This window comes from Octopus sinensis, linkage group LG4, assembly GCF_006345805.1.
Source record: "Octopus sinensis linkage group LG4, ASM634580v1, whole genome shotgun sequence".
NCBI lineage: Eukaryota > Metazoa > Mollusca > Cephalopoda > Octopoda > Octopodidae > Octopus > Octopus sinensis.
The window spans coordinates 129,261,184-129,278,606 of record NC_043000.1 but is presented as its reverse complement, the minus strand read 5'-3'; the positions used below and the strand labels follow the sequence as shown (position 1 = coordinate 129,278,606).

The 17,423-nt window shown below is 36.4% G+C and overlaps 1 protein-coding gene across 2 annotated transcripts in view; it reads left to right on the top strand.

Annotated features, from left to right (window-relative positions):
- LOC118763119 (NADP-dependent oxidoreductase domain-containing protein 1-like) overlaps positions 1-14,898 on the top strand; it is a 34,752-nt gene extending 19,854 nt beyond the window's left edge. The window contains exons 3-6 of one of the 2 annotated variants that reach the window (XM_036502482.1): positions 1,112-1,443; positions 4,493-4,689; positions 10,797-11,008; positions 13,868-14,898. In XM_036502482.1, the coding sequence (XP_036358375.1) occupies positions 1,112-1,443; positions 4,493-4,689; positions 10,797-10,974 (707 nt within the window). In that variant the 3' untranslated portion in view covers positions 10,975-11,008; positions 13,868-14,898. Of the gene's footprint in view, positions 1-1,111; positions 1,448-4,492; positions 4,690-10,796; positions 11,119-13,867 lie in introns of those variants that run through there. The other variant, XM_036502481.1, reaches the window with a different exon arrangement.
- Positions 14,899-17,423: the final 2,525 nt, after the last annotated feature.

Sequence of the window (17,423 nt, the reverse complement as noted above, 5' to 3'; positions counted from 1 at the left end):
TATATATATAATATATATATATATATACTCAAAAAAAAAATATATATATATATATGTATGTATATATGTATACATACACACAAATACATACATACACACAAATACATATATACATACATACATACACACATACACACAAATACATACATACATGCATACATACATATATACACACAAATACATACATACATACATAGGAGAAGAAAATGGATATAATAACAATGGGAAACTCGTGGTTTTCGCTGATATGCCTTTAATTTAATTAGATAACAAAGACATTGAATTAAAGGCATACCAGCAAAAACCACGAGATTCCCATTGTTATTATATCCATTTTCTTCTCCTATATAACTTAAACCACGGTTTACCAACCAAACCACCTGCTACCGTACAACCTTACAAATGACTGTGCCTAATAACCAGGAGCGACTTTGGATTTGATTATCCCTTAGAGGTATTAAACCCCTCTAACTAACACCTACACTATATATATATATATATATATATATATATATATATATATATATATATATATATGTAGGTCCCGGGTTGAGTCGGGGTTAACCACAGTAAATAAGGTACTCAATACATAGCAGAGTAAATTAATTTATTTTATAGAAAGAGCTTCTACAGGACTAGAACTGTTTCATTCAAATGAAATCATCAGGAAGCTTCCTGATGATTTCATTTGAATGAAACAGTTCTAGTCCTGTAGAAGCTCCTTCTATAATATATATATATATTATATATATATATATATATATATATATTATATATATATATATGTATGTATGTGTGTGTGTGTGTGTGGTGTGTGTGTGTGTGTGTATGCATATTTATGTTTGTGTTTGTTTCCCGCCTCTACTTGACAATCAATGTTGGTTTGTTTACATCCCCATAACTTGACAATTCAGCAAAAGAGTCTTGTAGGAATAAGTACCAATTTTAAAATAAGTAATGATGTTAATTTGTCAAAGAAGTATAATTGCTAGAATTGGGATACAAACCACAGCAGCACTTATTTTTGTATTACAATAATTATTCCACCATTAATTAAGCAAGGATGTTCATGTTTGTGACTAATTAATTTTTTTTTCATGTTTTTTTGCAGATGAATTTAAGAGAAAAGGAATTTTCTGCACTGATAATAATATCGAAGTGTGTAGATTTGCAGAGATCTTGTTACTCGCAATCCCACCATCACAACTTACCCTGCTGTCAAAAGAAATTATGGACCACTTACCAAAAAAATGCATTGTGTACAGCCTTTTAGTAGCTCAGGATCTCCAGAAGCTGGCTACAATGCTTAGAACTGAAAATGTTTACAACTTGAATGTTTCTGTTAATGAGGAAACCACAGCCACCATAAAGTGGGAACAAAAGGATATTACTGATATTCTAAGTGACCAGGAGACACTAAAACTGTTTCTGCCATTCTGGGGCAAAGGTAAAAATCTATATTTTTTATAGTACTTTTGACTTTAGTTGTTGTCATTGTCTTGATGCTATTCAGCCCTAGGTCAGCTCTCCTTGAGAAGATCTATAATCAAATGTATTCCAACTGTAATTATCTAATGCATATTTCCTTCTTTTAAAATGATAAGGTATAATCTGAGGAAGCTTTAACTGCTATTTATAGCAGATTTAGTAGCTAAGTAGAAGTATTCTCATTAATTCAGAGGTTTTATTAATTAAAAGGTTTCAGAGATTAAGAACCAATCTTGCTGACATTTTAAATTGGTGTTCAATACACCAAATAATCTATGAATCAATATAGCTGATAAAAAAATAATTAAGAAGTAAAAATAATAAACCCTCATTTCTGTGTATTTGCTGCTTCATGATATTCATCAATCTACAATCTCAGAGCATCCACCAACCTACTGTATAAAGTCCTCCACCAAACAGACAAACCTTCATTTACCAATAATTTATGGGGGGGATGGAAGCACTCCATCGGTTACGACGATGAGGGTTCCGGTTGATCCGAATCAACGGAACAGCCTGCTCGTGAAATTAACGTGTAAGTGGCTGAGCACTCCACAAACACGTGTACCCTTAATGTAGTTCTCGGGGATATTCAGCGTGGCACAGAGAGTGACAAGGCCGGCCCTTTGAAATACAGGTACAACAGAAACAGGAAGTAAAAGTGAGAGAAAGTTGTGGTGAAAGAGTACAGCAGGGATCACCACCATCCCCTGCCGGAGCCTCATGGAGCTTTAGGTGTTTTCGCTCAATAAACACTCACAACGCTTGGTCTGGGAATCGAAACTGCAATCCTATGACCGCGAGTCCGCTGCCCTAACCACTGGGCCATTGTGCCTCCACCAATAATTTATAACAGCTCACCCGATCATTGATTTGTATCTTCACTGTCACATCTCCTCAGCACATTTGAACATCTTAATTCTATTTTGCCTTTCCTTCAGCCACCTACACCAAAAATATTTGAACTTATATCTTTTGGCTCTACACGTCATCTCCATTACCCCTTACCCATTGACAGCTTTCTTCTCTTTTAATTGCTGATCTAGAAGAAGGGCCAGTGCCCATAATCTTTGCAAAACCTCCTCAGACCAGTGAACTTGATGCAATTCATGTAATGTTTAAACCTGTGGTTCTCAACCATTTGATATATTGTTGAAGTATAATCAATTTATTACAGATAAATTTTAACAACAAAAGGCCCCCAAAGGGTCATGTGGGCCCCAGTTGAGAACCACTGGTTTAAACTGTTGCAGGTCAACAGCTGCTGGAGAGACATGAGCTGGGAGAAAAGTCGACAAAATCAAAAAGAAACAATGTACATGTGCAAAATTAAAAATATAAAATGGTGACAATTTACCCATTGCACCCTCTCTCTCTATATATATAAAGAGAGAGTGAGAGAGAGATGGGGGAGATAGATAGATAGATAGATAGATAGATAGATAGATAGATAGATAAATAGATAGATAGACACAAACATGCATGCATACATACATGCATGTATGCATGCATGCATCCATCCATCCATCCATCCATCCATTCATCCATCCATCCATACGTACATACATACATACATACATACATCCATCTATCCATCCATCCATCCATACATCCATCCATCCATACATACATACATACATACATACATACATACATGACGTGGGTATACACGTCTGGTTTAAAATGGTATTACACAAATAAATAGTTGGTTATAGTTATCTAAAAATAACCTATCACAGAAATATAACATAGAATGCGGTCTGTGCAATGCTCAGTATTCACTGTTCAACTACTGATTGTTAAACCAACATGGTCAAACTAACACCGACGACTACTCTTTTCTTTATTTGGCATAAAGCCCTAAATATAGAGTGGACACTATGAGGACAGACAACACAAACGTGGGGTACATATAAAAATTAGTGAATGATTTATGAGATGTAAAAATAAAATTATAATGATAATGAAAATGGCTTTCTACCCACCAAAGTAGAAATTTGCATTTTACTGTTTTTACTGTTCAGTTTGTATCTTTGTTACTGTTCAAACACCATCAACTACTTCCATGATAGTTCACTCAGTTCTTATTTATTTGTAATCAGTGAGTTCACCTTCAGTCATGTGGGGGTGTTCAGGATTCTCCCATAAAAATAACACAGTATTCAATGTTCTGAGATTGAGGAAGAAGTCGTAAAGAATGTTGATGTTAAAAGGGTGATAGAGGTAGAAAAGGGGATTGAGAAGGTTATGGGGGAGGAAGAGACAGAAGGAAGCATACTAGAAGGCTTTTTTTTTTCCAATTAAGTAGAACAGCAATGAAAAGAAAGGGAGGAAGTGGCACCAAGAGCAGAACATGGCAAACGAACAAGAAGGCAGAGAAAATATGATTGGAATTTTGTGACATATGCCAAAGATGTAAACACAGAGAAAATGATAACCAAACTGAAATTAATTATAAGGGTGAAGTTACCCAAAGACATGTACAGGGAAAATGTGAAAGCAATTTTGATCGACAAGGAAAAGTATAGCAGGTTGAAAGAAAAATGTAATGTTGAAACACCAAGATTCTTGGTGGAGTTTGATGAACTACCACCAGTAGTTGAACTAAGAGAAATAGAGCCATATATAAGGTATTAAAAAAGAGAGTAAATTGTGGTTTAAAAAAAAAAGGAGAAAAAGAGAGTAAAACAAAATTATGCTAATAGGAAAAAAAATTGAAAAAGATTATAAACGTAAAATAAGAACGTTCAAATGGTACTGTATGTGAGTGGAGTGCATGCAGCCATTTCATCACCATTGATTTCATTGTACATTTTACCGTTTTTCATTCGTTTTATGTTTTTTGTCCCCACTGTGATGTTCTGTCTGTCTTTGTGCTGTGCCCTCTGTGTTATGGCCATAGTGCCAAATAAAGAGATCATATTCATGACAAGTTAGATATAAAGATCGCCTTTTGGTAAAAATTCTGCTTTCATTGCTAATACTTATCTTTTCAAATGTAATTTCAGATTCAATAATCAAAGATGTTCATAAACTGCCAGCAATTATTACATGTGCTGCATTAAATCTAGCCTTTACATTATCTTCTCTAATAGCTGAGGAGATTTTGCCAATGGTCCAGTTAGTAATTTTTAGTGTACTACCATTGTGTGAGGATGAAAGATTTTGGATTGAAGATTTTGGCAGAGGTCTAAACCCAAGGTGAGATATGAGGATTAAGACAAAACAAATTTTTAAGGTATCTGGGGAGACAGATGAGGGGTTTGTATTAACAAAACTTCATTTAAAAGAGAAATTGTAGATTGTTGATGTGTTTGAGTTGCTGTGAAGAGTAAAACGTCTGACAAGGACTAAATTGGGTGATAGGGGTGGGGGTGGGGGCTAGCTAATTACATCAACCCCAGTGTTCAACTGGTACTTAATTTAGCAACCTCAGAAGGATGAAAGGCAAACCCCAGTGCTCATATGGTACTTATTTTATCGACCCAGCAAAGATGAAAGGCTAGAGAGAGGCAACACATCGTATGAGCACAAACCACAGAGAGTGGCAGAGTCAGAGACTAGCAAAATCCTCTGGGAGTTCCCAATCCAAACAGATCAGCTGTTAGAGCATAACAGACATGACCTGGTGGTGCTATATAGTTGATGTTGCATGCTCCTTTGACCGACGAATAGCCAAGAAGGAAGACGAAAAGACAGATAGGTACAACTTTCTTAAGTATGAAATAGCCCAGCTATGGAAAATGAAGAAGGTGAAAATAGTGCCAATTATTGTTGGGTTCTTGGGAACAGTATCAGAAGGCATCAAGAGGAATATAAAGGAAATTGGAATAGAATGCCCAGTAGAACTGTTGCAAAAGGTTTGCCTCCTTGGCACAGCCAGAATAATCAGGAAAGTATTAGATGGCTGAAAACAAATAGCATGGTACCATAGGCTACAGTTAGTAAGCCTGCTATGCATGCAAGACTCCAGGAGCTCCAACAAAACCTGTGATAAAGAGAAATTAATAATAATCATAATAATAATAATAATAATAATGATGATTCACCGAAAATGAGAACTGCAAAATCCTGTGGGATGTAATGATCAAGTGCAATCACCTGACCAGACATAAGAAACCAAACATTGTGGTGAATAAAAAAGAAAGAACATGTATGATTATTGACATAGTATGCCCCTGGTGACAACAGGATCAATGTGAAAGAAGAAGAAAAAGTAAACAACTATGATGATTTAAAGTGGAGAAATATGAAGGTTGTGGTTAATGAGGAGAGTAGACATGATACCAATAGTAATTGGGTGCACTTGGAAGTATCGGCACTTAACTACTAGCATAGCGGAAAAAGATCTGTGCGAGTGTAAAGGTAGAACACCTACAAAAATCAGCATTGCTTGGAACTGCAAGAATTCTTTGCAGAGTTCTTAAAGTAAGACTAGTAAACAAGTGTCACCTTAGTCTGCTGGCTGTGGACAGCTGACACTTTCCATCATAACCAGCAAAATAAGTTGTGAGTTTTCATATAATAATAATAATAATAATAATAAATTAGCCATAAATTCCTTAACAGTCCCAATTGTTCTTTATAGCTTCAATGTGCTTAACTGCAATACCAGTGAAATAATGAAAATTGACAGAAAAATCCGCAAGCTAGCGACTTGTAATAAGATGCACCATCCAAAGATAGACGTGGATCGTCTTTACCTTCCCAGAGCTCAGGGAGGTCGAGGCTTGATCCAGCTTGAACTTACATACAAACCTACCACAATCGGACTGGCCAAATACCTTGAAGCAACCAACGATTGGATGCTAAAACTTGTTGAAAAACATGAAAGACTGAAAAAACTTCACTATATTCTGAAAGAGAGCAAACTGATCACTTAGATACCTCCCAGATCAATCAGGTTGAAGGAAATGTGCCAAATGTTGCTGCAAAGAAAAGAAAATTAATTGCAAAGACAAAAGCACATGAAAAATTAGCTAGCAGATGTGAACAGAAACCTCTGCATGGCAAGTATGTGGCCCGTAGCAAACAAGCTGATGTCGACCAGAAACGCACGCACCAATGGTTACGAAGCTCAGGGCTAAAAGCGGAGAGTGAAAGTTTCATATTAGCAGCTCAAGACCAAAGCTTATTAACCCGGAACTACCAAGCCAATGTGATAAAATATGGAGCAGACCCAAAATGCCAATTCTGTAACGATGAGATTGAAACTATAGACCACCTAATCTTAGGGTGTAGAGTCTTAGCACCTGTAGAATATAAAGCAAGACATGACAGAGTCGGCCAGTATTTACACTGGACAATATGTCGGCATTATAAAATCAAAACCGCTGACAAATGGTATAAACACCATCCTGAAGCTGTGACTGAAGGAGAAAATGTGTCGATTCTATGGGACTTACCCGTACATACCGACAAAACTATAAAAGCCAATAAACTGGATATTATTATAAAAGATCAGACAAAAAGGATGTGTTTATTAATTGACATGAGTGTTCCTTGCGATCACAATAAAGTGGTGGAAGAATTTCAGAAGATCAGTAAATATAAAGACTTGCTAATAGAAACTGAAAAAATGTGGCATTTCAAGGCGACTACAATACCAGTGATTGTAGGAGCTCTAGGAATGATAAAAAAAAGGTACTGAAACCTATTTGAAAATGATACCAGGCTTACCATCACTACAAGAAGTGCAAAAAATCATGTTAACTTAGAAGAGCATTATCGCTGTGAAAACAACATCCATTCATGAATTTATTTATTTATTAATTTTTTTTAAATACATATTTTAATTGTGAATTTGCATTGTAATCTGGGAATGTATACAATGAGCTTCTCTGCCCTAGGTGTACGGCAAACACTCGGCGAGAAATGGAAGAAAATTGGAGAAAGGAGGAAAAAAAAAAAAAAATAATAATAATAATATAATAATAATAATAAATTAGCCATAAATTCCTTAACAGTCCCAATTGTTCTTTATAGCTTCAATGTGCTTAACTGCAATACCAGTGAAATAATGAAAATTGACAGAAAAATCCGCAAGCTAGCGACTTGTAATAAGATGCACCATCCAAAGATAGACGTGGATCGTCTTTACCTTCCCAGAGCTCAGGGAGGTCGAGGCTTGATCCAGCTTGAACTTACATACAAACCTACCACAATCGGACTGGCCAAATACCTTGAAGCAACCAACGATTGGATGCTAAAACTTGTTGAAAAACATGAAAGACTGAAAAAACTTCACTATATTCTGAAAGAGAGCAAACTGATCACTTAGATACCTCCCAGATCAATCAGGTTGAAGGAAATGTGCCAATGTTGCTGCAAAGAAAAGAAAATTAATTGCAAAGACAAAAGCACATGAAAAATTAGCTAGCAGATGTGAACAGAAACCTCTGCATGGCAAGTATGTGGCCCGTAGCAAACAAGCTGATGTCGACCAGAAACGCACGCACCAATGGTTACGAAGCTCAGGGCTAAAAGCGGAGAGTGAAAGTTTCATATTAGCAGCTCAAGACCAAAGCTTATTAACCCGGAACTACCAAGCCAATGTGATAAAATATGGAGCAGACCCAAAATGCCAATTCTGTAACGATGAGATTGAAACTATAGACCACCTAATCTTAGGGTGTAGAGTCTTAGCACCTGTAGAATATAAAGCAAGACATGACAGAGTCGGCCAGTATTTACACTGGACAATATGTCGGCATTATAAAATCAAAACCGCTGACAAATGGTATAAACACCATCCTGAAGCTGTGACTGAAGGAGAAAATGTGTCGATTCTATGGGACTTACCCGTACATACCGACAAAACTATAAAAGCCAATAAACTGGATATTATTATAAAAGATCAGACAAAAAGGATGTGTTTATTAATTGACATGAGTGTTCCTTGCGATCACAATAAAGTGGTGGAAGAATTTCAGAAGATCAGTAAATATAAAGACTTGCTAATAGAAACTGAAAAAATGTGGCATTTCAAGGCGACTACAATACCAGTGATTGTAGGAGCTCTAGGAATGATAAAAAAAAGGTACTGAAACCTATTTGAAAATGATACCAGGCTTACCATCACTACAAGAAGTGCAAAAAATCATGTTAACTTAGAAGAGCATTATCGCTGTGAAAACAACATCCATTCATGAATTTATTTATTTATTAATTTTTTTTAAATACATATTTTAATTGTGAATTTGCATTGTAATCTGGGAATGTATACAATGAGCTTCTCTGCCCTAGGTGTACGGCAAACACTCGGCGAGAAATGGAAGAAAATTTGGAGAAAGGAGGAAAAAAAAAAAAAAAAATAATAATAATAATAATAATAATAATAATAATAATAATAATCATCATCATCATCATTTAACGTCCGTTTTCCGCGCTAGCACGGGTTGGACGGTTCGACCAGGGTCTGGGAAGCCAGGGGTTGCACCAGGCTCCAGTCTGATCTGGCAGAGTTTCTACAGCTGGATGCCCTTCCTAACGCCAACCACTCCGCGAGTGTAGTGGGTGCTTTTTACGTGCCACCTGCACGTAAACAACAACAACAACAACAACAACAATTGTTTCTGATTTAGGCACAATGCTGACCATTTTGAAAGTAGGGAATTAGTCAATGCCATCAACCTTGGTACTAGGCTGGTACTTTTATTTGAGCAACACTGAAAGGATGAAAGGCAAAGTTTTCGCATTTCTCCATCCATTTACAATTTTTATGAAAAGCAGATGTGAAAAAAATCTTATTGTTTTTCTATTGCAATGACATTTTCAAATGCTTCTTCAACTTTTGTAATGATTATCTAATGATGTCCCTTTAAACTTCTTTTGAGCTTAAGAGAAGAAATCCAAACCATATTTTTGAAGTCAAACTTATAAGGAATTGTGAAGAATTGTGAAATGATTTTGACAAATCAGTTCAGCGCAAATAAAACTGCTATTGCTGGTGCATCATCATGATAAAACAAAATTCCACTTGTTAATTTTGCCCATTATTTGTTGAATTCTATTTCTTAGTATATTAATTACTGTCACTTAATGTTGACCTTTCATAGTTTCACTTTCATTGAGATATTCAATAGGAATAACATCCTTTGGGATTGTAAAAAATACTTGCTATTACCTTGGTTCAAACTGAATATGTTGTTAATGGTTTGATGGAATACAGAACCCTTTCATTGCTATATTTCTGATGGAATACAATGCCTTTGTTTCAATTAGATTTTAAAAGAATGAAGAATTTAGTGAAATAACTGACATTATTTAGCTTGTGTTTAGAGGCCATTCAACCCGTTAAACGATGATGATGATGATGATGATGATGATGGTGTGTGTGTATATGTGTGTGTGTGTGTTGTGTGAGGATGGCATATCAAAGAAGAAACTGAACATTCCCTCTGTGTGTCATAGAAGTTGACTAAAAGAGGTTGAGTTAGGATTTGCACTCAAAGAAATATAGTTGAAAGAAATATTAAGCTGGAGCTTGGAACATAAATTACTATATCTGATGGCATAAAAAGACTCATGAGCATATTAGACAGATCCCCATTTCTGTAGGACATATCCAGGAATAATTTTTTAGTGCAATAAAGCATGTAATGTAGGCTCAACTTCACGTAGAGGAGGGCCTGGGGTGATTTTTTGAGACAGTTTTTTTGGTTTTTGCAAAAAATATGTCTTATATACCACCGAATACAAAACAAAAATTTTGATGGAAGATTTTAATTCAAATCACTTTCAAACAGGAAGTTTATATCATAGAACTAGCAGCAGTCTCAGTTGGGTTGGCTTCTAAAGGGTTAAATTATCACTTGCCTGAATATGTTTACTTTATTGTATCTGCAGAACCATATCTCATCACTGGCAACAGTTATTGAGAAATATTTTAGGGGATCACAATTTAAAAAATGCTAATGTGTTGCCCAACTCAACTTTTTTTCATGGATGAAATATTATAATTATCAAAACGAGAGGAAATCCATCTCCTGCTGATATAATTCATCTTCAGATGGCCGTGGAGTATTTGTTGACCAGAACTTTTCCTTATGTTCAATTCAGATGCAATGCTTCTAGTTGTGAACTTTGCATCTGCTCCAGTTTATATTTTCACTAACCCATAGCTTTCTTCAATTATCGAAGTTGAAGGATTTCCATAACAATACTGATCAACATTGAATCCTGGCATTCTATACAGTGTTTCTTCTACTTTTGAATAGTTCATGAAGCCTTTAGATTACTGCCATAAACTTTAAGTAAATAATTTTGAGTAACCCAAATTCATTCATTCATTTATTTTATTTTTGCAGTTATGTTGTCAGCATGTTAAAAGCGCAAAATAATGTAACTTCCCTGCTTAAGAAAGTGAAGAGAAGCATAATTCTTCAAGAGGGATTCATTAAGGTATTTATGCAATGTTGCTATGTACCTGCTCATAAAGAGGAAACTGAGTGGCATGACATCAAGAGAAGTTTGACGATCGAGTAAGCATCATAAGAATTAAGATAGCAGTTTGAAAATGGTATGAATTTTACATGCTCGCATGCACACACACAGACGCACACACACACACACATACATACGTACATTATGGTATGTTTGATGTATAGGTTAACATATCATGACAACTATTTCCATATCTGACAATCATTGCAAGGCGGCGAGCTGGCAGACTTGTTAGCACGCCGGGCGAAATGCGTAGCCATATTTCGTCTGCCGTTACGTTCTGAGTTCAAATTCCGCCGAGGTCGACTTTGCCTTTCATCCTTTCGGGGTCGATAAATTAAGTACCAGTTACGTCCTGGGGTCGATGTAATCGACATAATCCGTTTGTCCCCTCTGTGTTTAGCCCCTTGTGGGCAGTAGTGAAATACATATCTGACAATCTTCAGACAATATAAAACCAGCATCTTCCATCATCCATCATAAACATCATCTTTTTTACTGCCTACTTTTCCATGTTTGCATGGGTTACATGTAAGTACACTGCAGCAGAGGCTCTACAGGCAGAATCCCTTCTTGATGTCAAACCATTCTTGTTTCCAAGTTGGGTAATCATCTCGTAGTCTATCAAATATCGAACACCTTGGACATGTTTTACATAGAGAGCAGGAAATAACTGATCCCTTGTTTATGAGTCCTTTTTTTTTTTTTACAAAATCAGACATGTCAAGATATATCAAGTAGTCTGGATATGTTTTTGTGGTGGACTTCAGTCATATGACACCATCAAGAAGTCATTATTAACAAACCAGTAAAAGCAAGGAAAATGCAAACTTACACAGACACACAAATATATAATGGGATTCTTTTAGCTTCCACCTACCAGATCCATTCACAAGCCTGGGGTTATAGTAGAAGATACTTGCTCAAGGTGCCATGCATTGGGACTGAACCAGAAACCATGTGGTTGGGAAGCAAACTTCTCGACCACACTGACACACCAAGAAGTTTGCTTTACAAACATGTGGGTCCGAATTTGATCCTACTGTTCTAGCCTCAGGTTAACCAATGGCTTGAGAGTATAAATTTGATTGACAGGAACATTACAGAAATTCATTACACACACACACAAGCACATGTGTGTATCATCATCATTTAACATCTATTTTCCATGCTGGAATGGGTTAGATGATTTGACTGGAGCTGATAAGCCAGAGAGCTGTGCCAAACTTGTTTTAGTTTGGTTTCTATGGCTGGATGCCCTTCCTAATGCCAGCTGTTTTACCAAGTGTACTAGGTGTCTTTTATAACACCCACCAGCATGGGTGCCCTTTTATGTGTCACCAGCACAGGTGCCTTTTTTGTGTGTCACCGGCACGGATGCCTTTTACAAGTCACAGACATGTAATATAGGTGCAGGCTTGGCTGTGTAGTTGAGAAGTTTGCTTCCCAACAACAGGATTTGGGGTTCAGCCTCACTGTGTGACACCTTGAGCAAATGCCTCCTTTGAAGATTTTGACAAAGGTCTAAGCTCAAAGTGAGGTGTGAAGATTAAAATAATACAAGTGTAGGCTGGGCTGATTGGGCAACTATTGAAATAAAAAATAACGGTGTACAGAGGGATCGACCATAATGAAGAAATATATAAAAGAGAGAGTGTAGAATTAGTTAAACTTCTCTAATTTGCTACTTTCTTTTCTTTTATTGTCTCTTCTTCTCATTTTGCTTTTATTATTACAATATTTTAAGGTGGTGAGCTGGCGAAATCGTTAGCACGCTGGACGAAATGCTTAGCGGCATTCTGTCTGTCATTACGTTCTGAGTTCAAATTCTGCCGAGGTCAACTTTGGATTTCATCCTTTCTGGGCTGATAAATTAAGTACCAGTTGCATGCTGGGGTCAATCTAATCGACTAGCCTCGTCCTTTTGCTTCCAATCATCTCTGGAAACATGTCTGGCCACACGAAATATTACCTTACTTGAAAACAGATGAAGGTCGGTGACAGGAATGGAATCCAGCTGTAGAAAACCTGACTCAACAAACTCTGTCTGATTCATGCAAACACAAAAAAGTGGTCTTAAACTGATGATGAAGCTGATGATGATGATGATATGTTTATATATAACAAGACTTATGAAGTAGACATATATACTATATATAGAATGAATCTAAAATGTTTGATAATTTATAACATTAGGTGAATATACTCACAAATTTATTTATTTTCTTAAAGTTTAAAGATTCAAAGATTTAGGTTATCTAAATCTAAAAATGGTTTTTATCCAATCTATATACAAATTATATTTGTTCTATCAGTGTACTTTTGTTCTTCACAGGATTTTGAAAACTGTCTGATAGTTACTTTGTTATATAAACTTAATATAATCAATGCTTTGAGGTCAGAAATAATAGGTAGCACTTACAGACACTTCCAACAGGGAAGAAATAAAAGCAATTCTGAAGAGCAAACATTGCCAAATTTAGCAGTAGTTAATGATAGAAATATCTTGCTTTAAAATCTATTTTGACAACTGGATTATAAAAGAGATCTGATGCAGAACAATAGGTAGTAATACCAACTCAAGGAATGCTAAATTTAATGAATGGCATCACTTGAAAATTTATCTGCCAAATATAAATTACATATCTTCACATCTATTCTAAAATTTCCTTACACTGTTCCTCAAGTCAATGTTTTAAAGCTTCCTACAACCAATAATTTATGGAGTTAGAGTATAGCATATTTAATTGACTTTAGTAGATTATAGGTGCTGATGGTAGATTCTAGGTGTTTGTGTAATGAATCTTAGATGATGTGAACACTTAACTGAATGAAACAAAACTAAATACTGTAGTAATACATTTCCTCTGGTTTCATTCTATTGGCCATTTTTACTGTCTATGACCTTAATTATTGATTCTTTACTTTGACATGGAGAGAAGTTTTCACAGAGAAATAGTTCAGTCAATGGAATCAATCTCAGGATATTATTGGTGCTTATTATATTGACTCATATCTTATTACCAGTACTGTATTGTCATGGCCAAGACATAATTCACAATGGCTCGACCCATCTAGTTTTCTGTAGACCAATGTTTCTGCTAAGCTGTGTACTTGTGCATGCACACACATATTTTACAACTAAAGCACACAGGAAACAATAAATGCAAAACAAGATGAGCACACAAGATTTTCAAGATGAAATCGAATTTTTTTACAATTGAAGATGGTTACTTGCATGGATGCTCTCTTACTTTGCAAAGAAAGACAAAATTTGTACAGAAGCAAATTTCTCATACGCCCACAGCAAACTATTAGAAGAAATACTGATGCAAGCTCTTTGCAATTTAGCCCCAGGTCGACATTTATTGAATAGATCCATAGTTAATAATATTCTAGTCATGTCCATCCGATCTTCCTTTGAAAATATATTGGACTACGGTATCCGAATTGTTTATTTCTTTTCAATGGGTTGTCAAAGATACTCCCACTCATCTTTTCTGTGTGTTTTGGTGCTGGAACCATTGTTATGGAAACTGGAGACATTGAGGGATATCCTATTTAAATTGAGACATAAAAGAGCTGTGTCTATATATGTACACAATGTTAGCATTATTGTGTCAAACACATTGGAAATAAAGGTAGCTGGCACCATTCTGGAGGTTGTTCTATATTTTTAAAACCATTATTATCTATTTATTAATGCATACTCTCTCCAATCCCTAGACCACTCACCATCACATCTTTACATCTTCTCTCTCTCCCTTCTTTCATTCTCTCCATTCTCTCCCCACTTGAAGCTGCCTTATTTCCTCTTTAATGCAAGACATTTTTTTTTTCTGTTCTTCAACAATCCCCACTTCAGTTGAGGGGTTTTGTCTTGCAAGGTTACCTGGTGACTTCCCTGCTGCTGACACCACATTTAAACTGTAAAGTGGTTTGGCCTTAGGTAGGACATCCAGCTATCGAAACCATGCCAAAGCAGACAGCAGGGCGTGGTGCAATCTTCTGACCTGTCATTTCCTGTTGAACTGTCCAACCCATACCAGCATGGAAAACAGGTGTTAAATGCTGATGATGATGATGATGATGATGATGATGAAGAGGAGGAGGAGGAGGATTTTATTATTACTGAAATCATTCTTTTATGCAATGTAAAACTCAAGCCATTTTTATATATTGTTTTCTTTTGTATTCCACCTTCGTACTGTATCCAATATCTCAGGCCTTTATTGCAAATAAAAGAAACCATTACTTACTATTATCACCATGTTGTTGTTGTTGTTATTGTTGATCACTGGAATCTGCTAGTTCCTGAATAAATAAGTAACAGTGACATTTCCCATCATTTAGAATTCAGTTAACTACTACTAAAACCACCACCACCACCACCACCACCACCACCACCACCACTACTACTACTACTACTACTACTAGAGCTACTACTACTACTATTACTACTACTACTACTACTACTACTACTAGCTACTACTACTACTACTACTACTACTACTACTACTACTACTCTACTACTACTACTACTACTACTACTAGAGCTACTACTACTACTACTAGAGCTACTACTACTACTACTACTACTACTACTACTACTAGAGCTACTACTGCTTCTTCTTTTTCTCCTTCTTTCCCTCTCTCTCTGAAAGAAATCATCTGTGATCAGACTTGGAAAGAGATAGGCTACGTCAGGGTTAAAATACCCACGACAAGGTGTGTGGCACAAGTGCACCCAGGGACACCATGTAGAGATGAGAGCCCAAGGAAGGAAGGAAGAAATACAACAAATGCAGATTTGCTGGTATATGATGGACATGTGAGTAAAAGCAAATAAACTGAGGGGGAGGTGGGGTTGAACTGTGTGGGCAACTTATACAGTGATGTACCTGAGTTCAGGTGTAGGAGTGGCTGTGTGGTAAGTAGCTTGTTTACCAACCATATGGTTCTGGGTTCAGTCCCACTGTGTGGCACCTTGGGCAAGTGTCTTCTACTATAGCCTCAGGCTGACCAAAGCCTTGTGAGTGGATTTGGTAGATGGAAACTGAAAGAAGCCTGTCATATATATGTTATCAAGTGATGTTGGGGGGACAAACACAAACACACAAACACACATCATCATCATCATCATGGAGAACGGACGTTAAACGATGATGATGATGATGATGTGTTTGTGTGTTTGTGTTTGTCCCCCCAACATCACTTGACAACCGATGCTGATGTGTTTACATTCCCGTAACTTAGCAGTTCGGCGAAAGAGACCGATAGAATAAGTACTAGGCTTACAAAGAATAAGTCCTGGGGTCGATTTGCTCGACTAAAGGCGGTGCTCCAGCATGACCACAGTCACATGACTGAAACAAGTAAAAGAGAAAGAGTTCATTTGCTACGAAGGGAAGAGGAATCAAACATTTTGAGACTGACCCTTTGTTTGATAAAAAAGAAAATTTTCGACATATTCATTCACACCATGTTGTTGTTGATGTCGATGTTGATGGTTTTTACCAACCTTAAATCAGACCAGATTTAGTAAACCTATAATCAAAGGAGTTGTAGTGATAATAATTCCATCTGCTTTCTGAGACAACTGGGTGTGGTTTGATTGGAATTTGGCTGCTATTTTTAAAAAGATTGAGTGCCTACAGAGTGGCTCCCTTATTGACCTTGCGACTGCTTGACATAACTATGCATTATGCCATTAGCATAATACATAATTATATTGAGATGCCTTAATTAGGAAGTAAAGCTTGCTTGCTTAATCATAGCATAATTGTAGTTGAAATTTGTCACATGCTTTTTTTTTTACCTCCAAGACAAATAATGAGCATTATAGACAAGTATTGAAGGGTTAATTCTAAAAACAAGTACATGAAATTACTTACATTGCAAAATTTGCTTGGCATTCCTTCTGCATTATGCACGTATAGTTAAGTATATAAACTAACATATTTGAACTAGTAAGGCAAAAATATATTTTAATCAAATAAAATACATGTGTAATGAGAAGATAAATCACTAGTATTAATGGTAACTCATGTCAAAAGGAACAAGGGAGATGACACTGAAATACAAATTGATAAATGTAGACATACAAGGGAGAGTAAATCTTATCTGTAACAGTTACAATGACAACTGGAAGACAAAGTAAAATGAAATTTTCAGTGTTCCTATACCCATCCATTGATGTTGATTTTGCTGTGGCATCTTGGGCAAGTGCCTTCTGCTATAGCCCCGGGCCGACCAATGCCTTGTGAGTGAATTTGGTGGACAGAAACTGAAGGAGGCCTGTCGTATATATGCATATATATATATGTATGTGTGTGTTTGTGTGTCTGTTTGTTCCCCTAGCATTGCTTGATAACCGATGCTGGTGTGTTTACATCCTCGTCACTTAGCGGTTCAGCAAAAGAGACTGATAGAATAAGTACTGGGCTTACAAAGAATAAGTCCTGGGGGTCGATTTGCTCGACTAAAGGTGG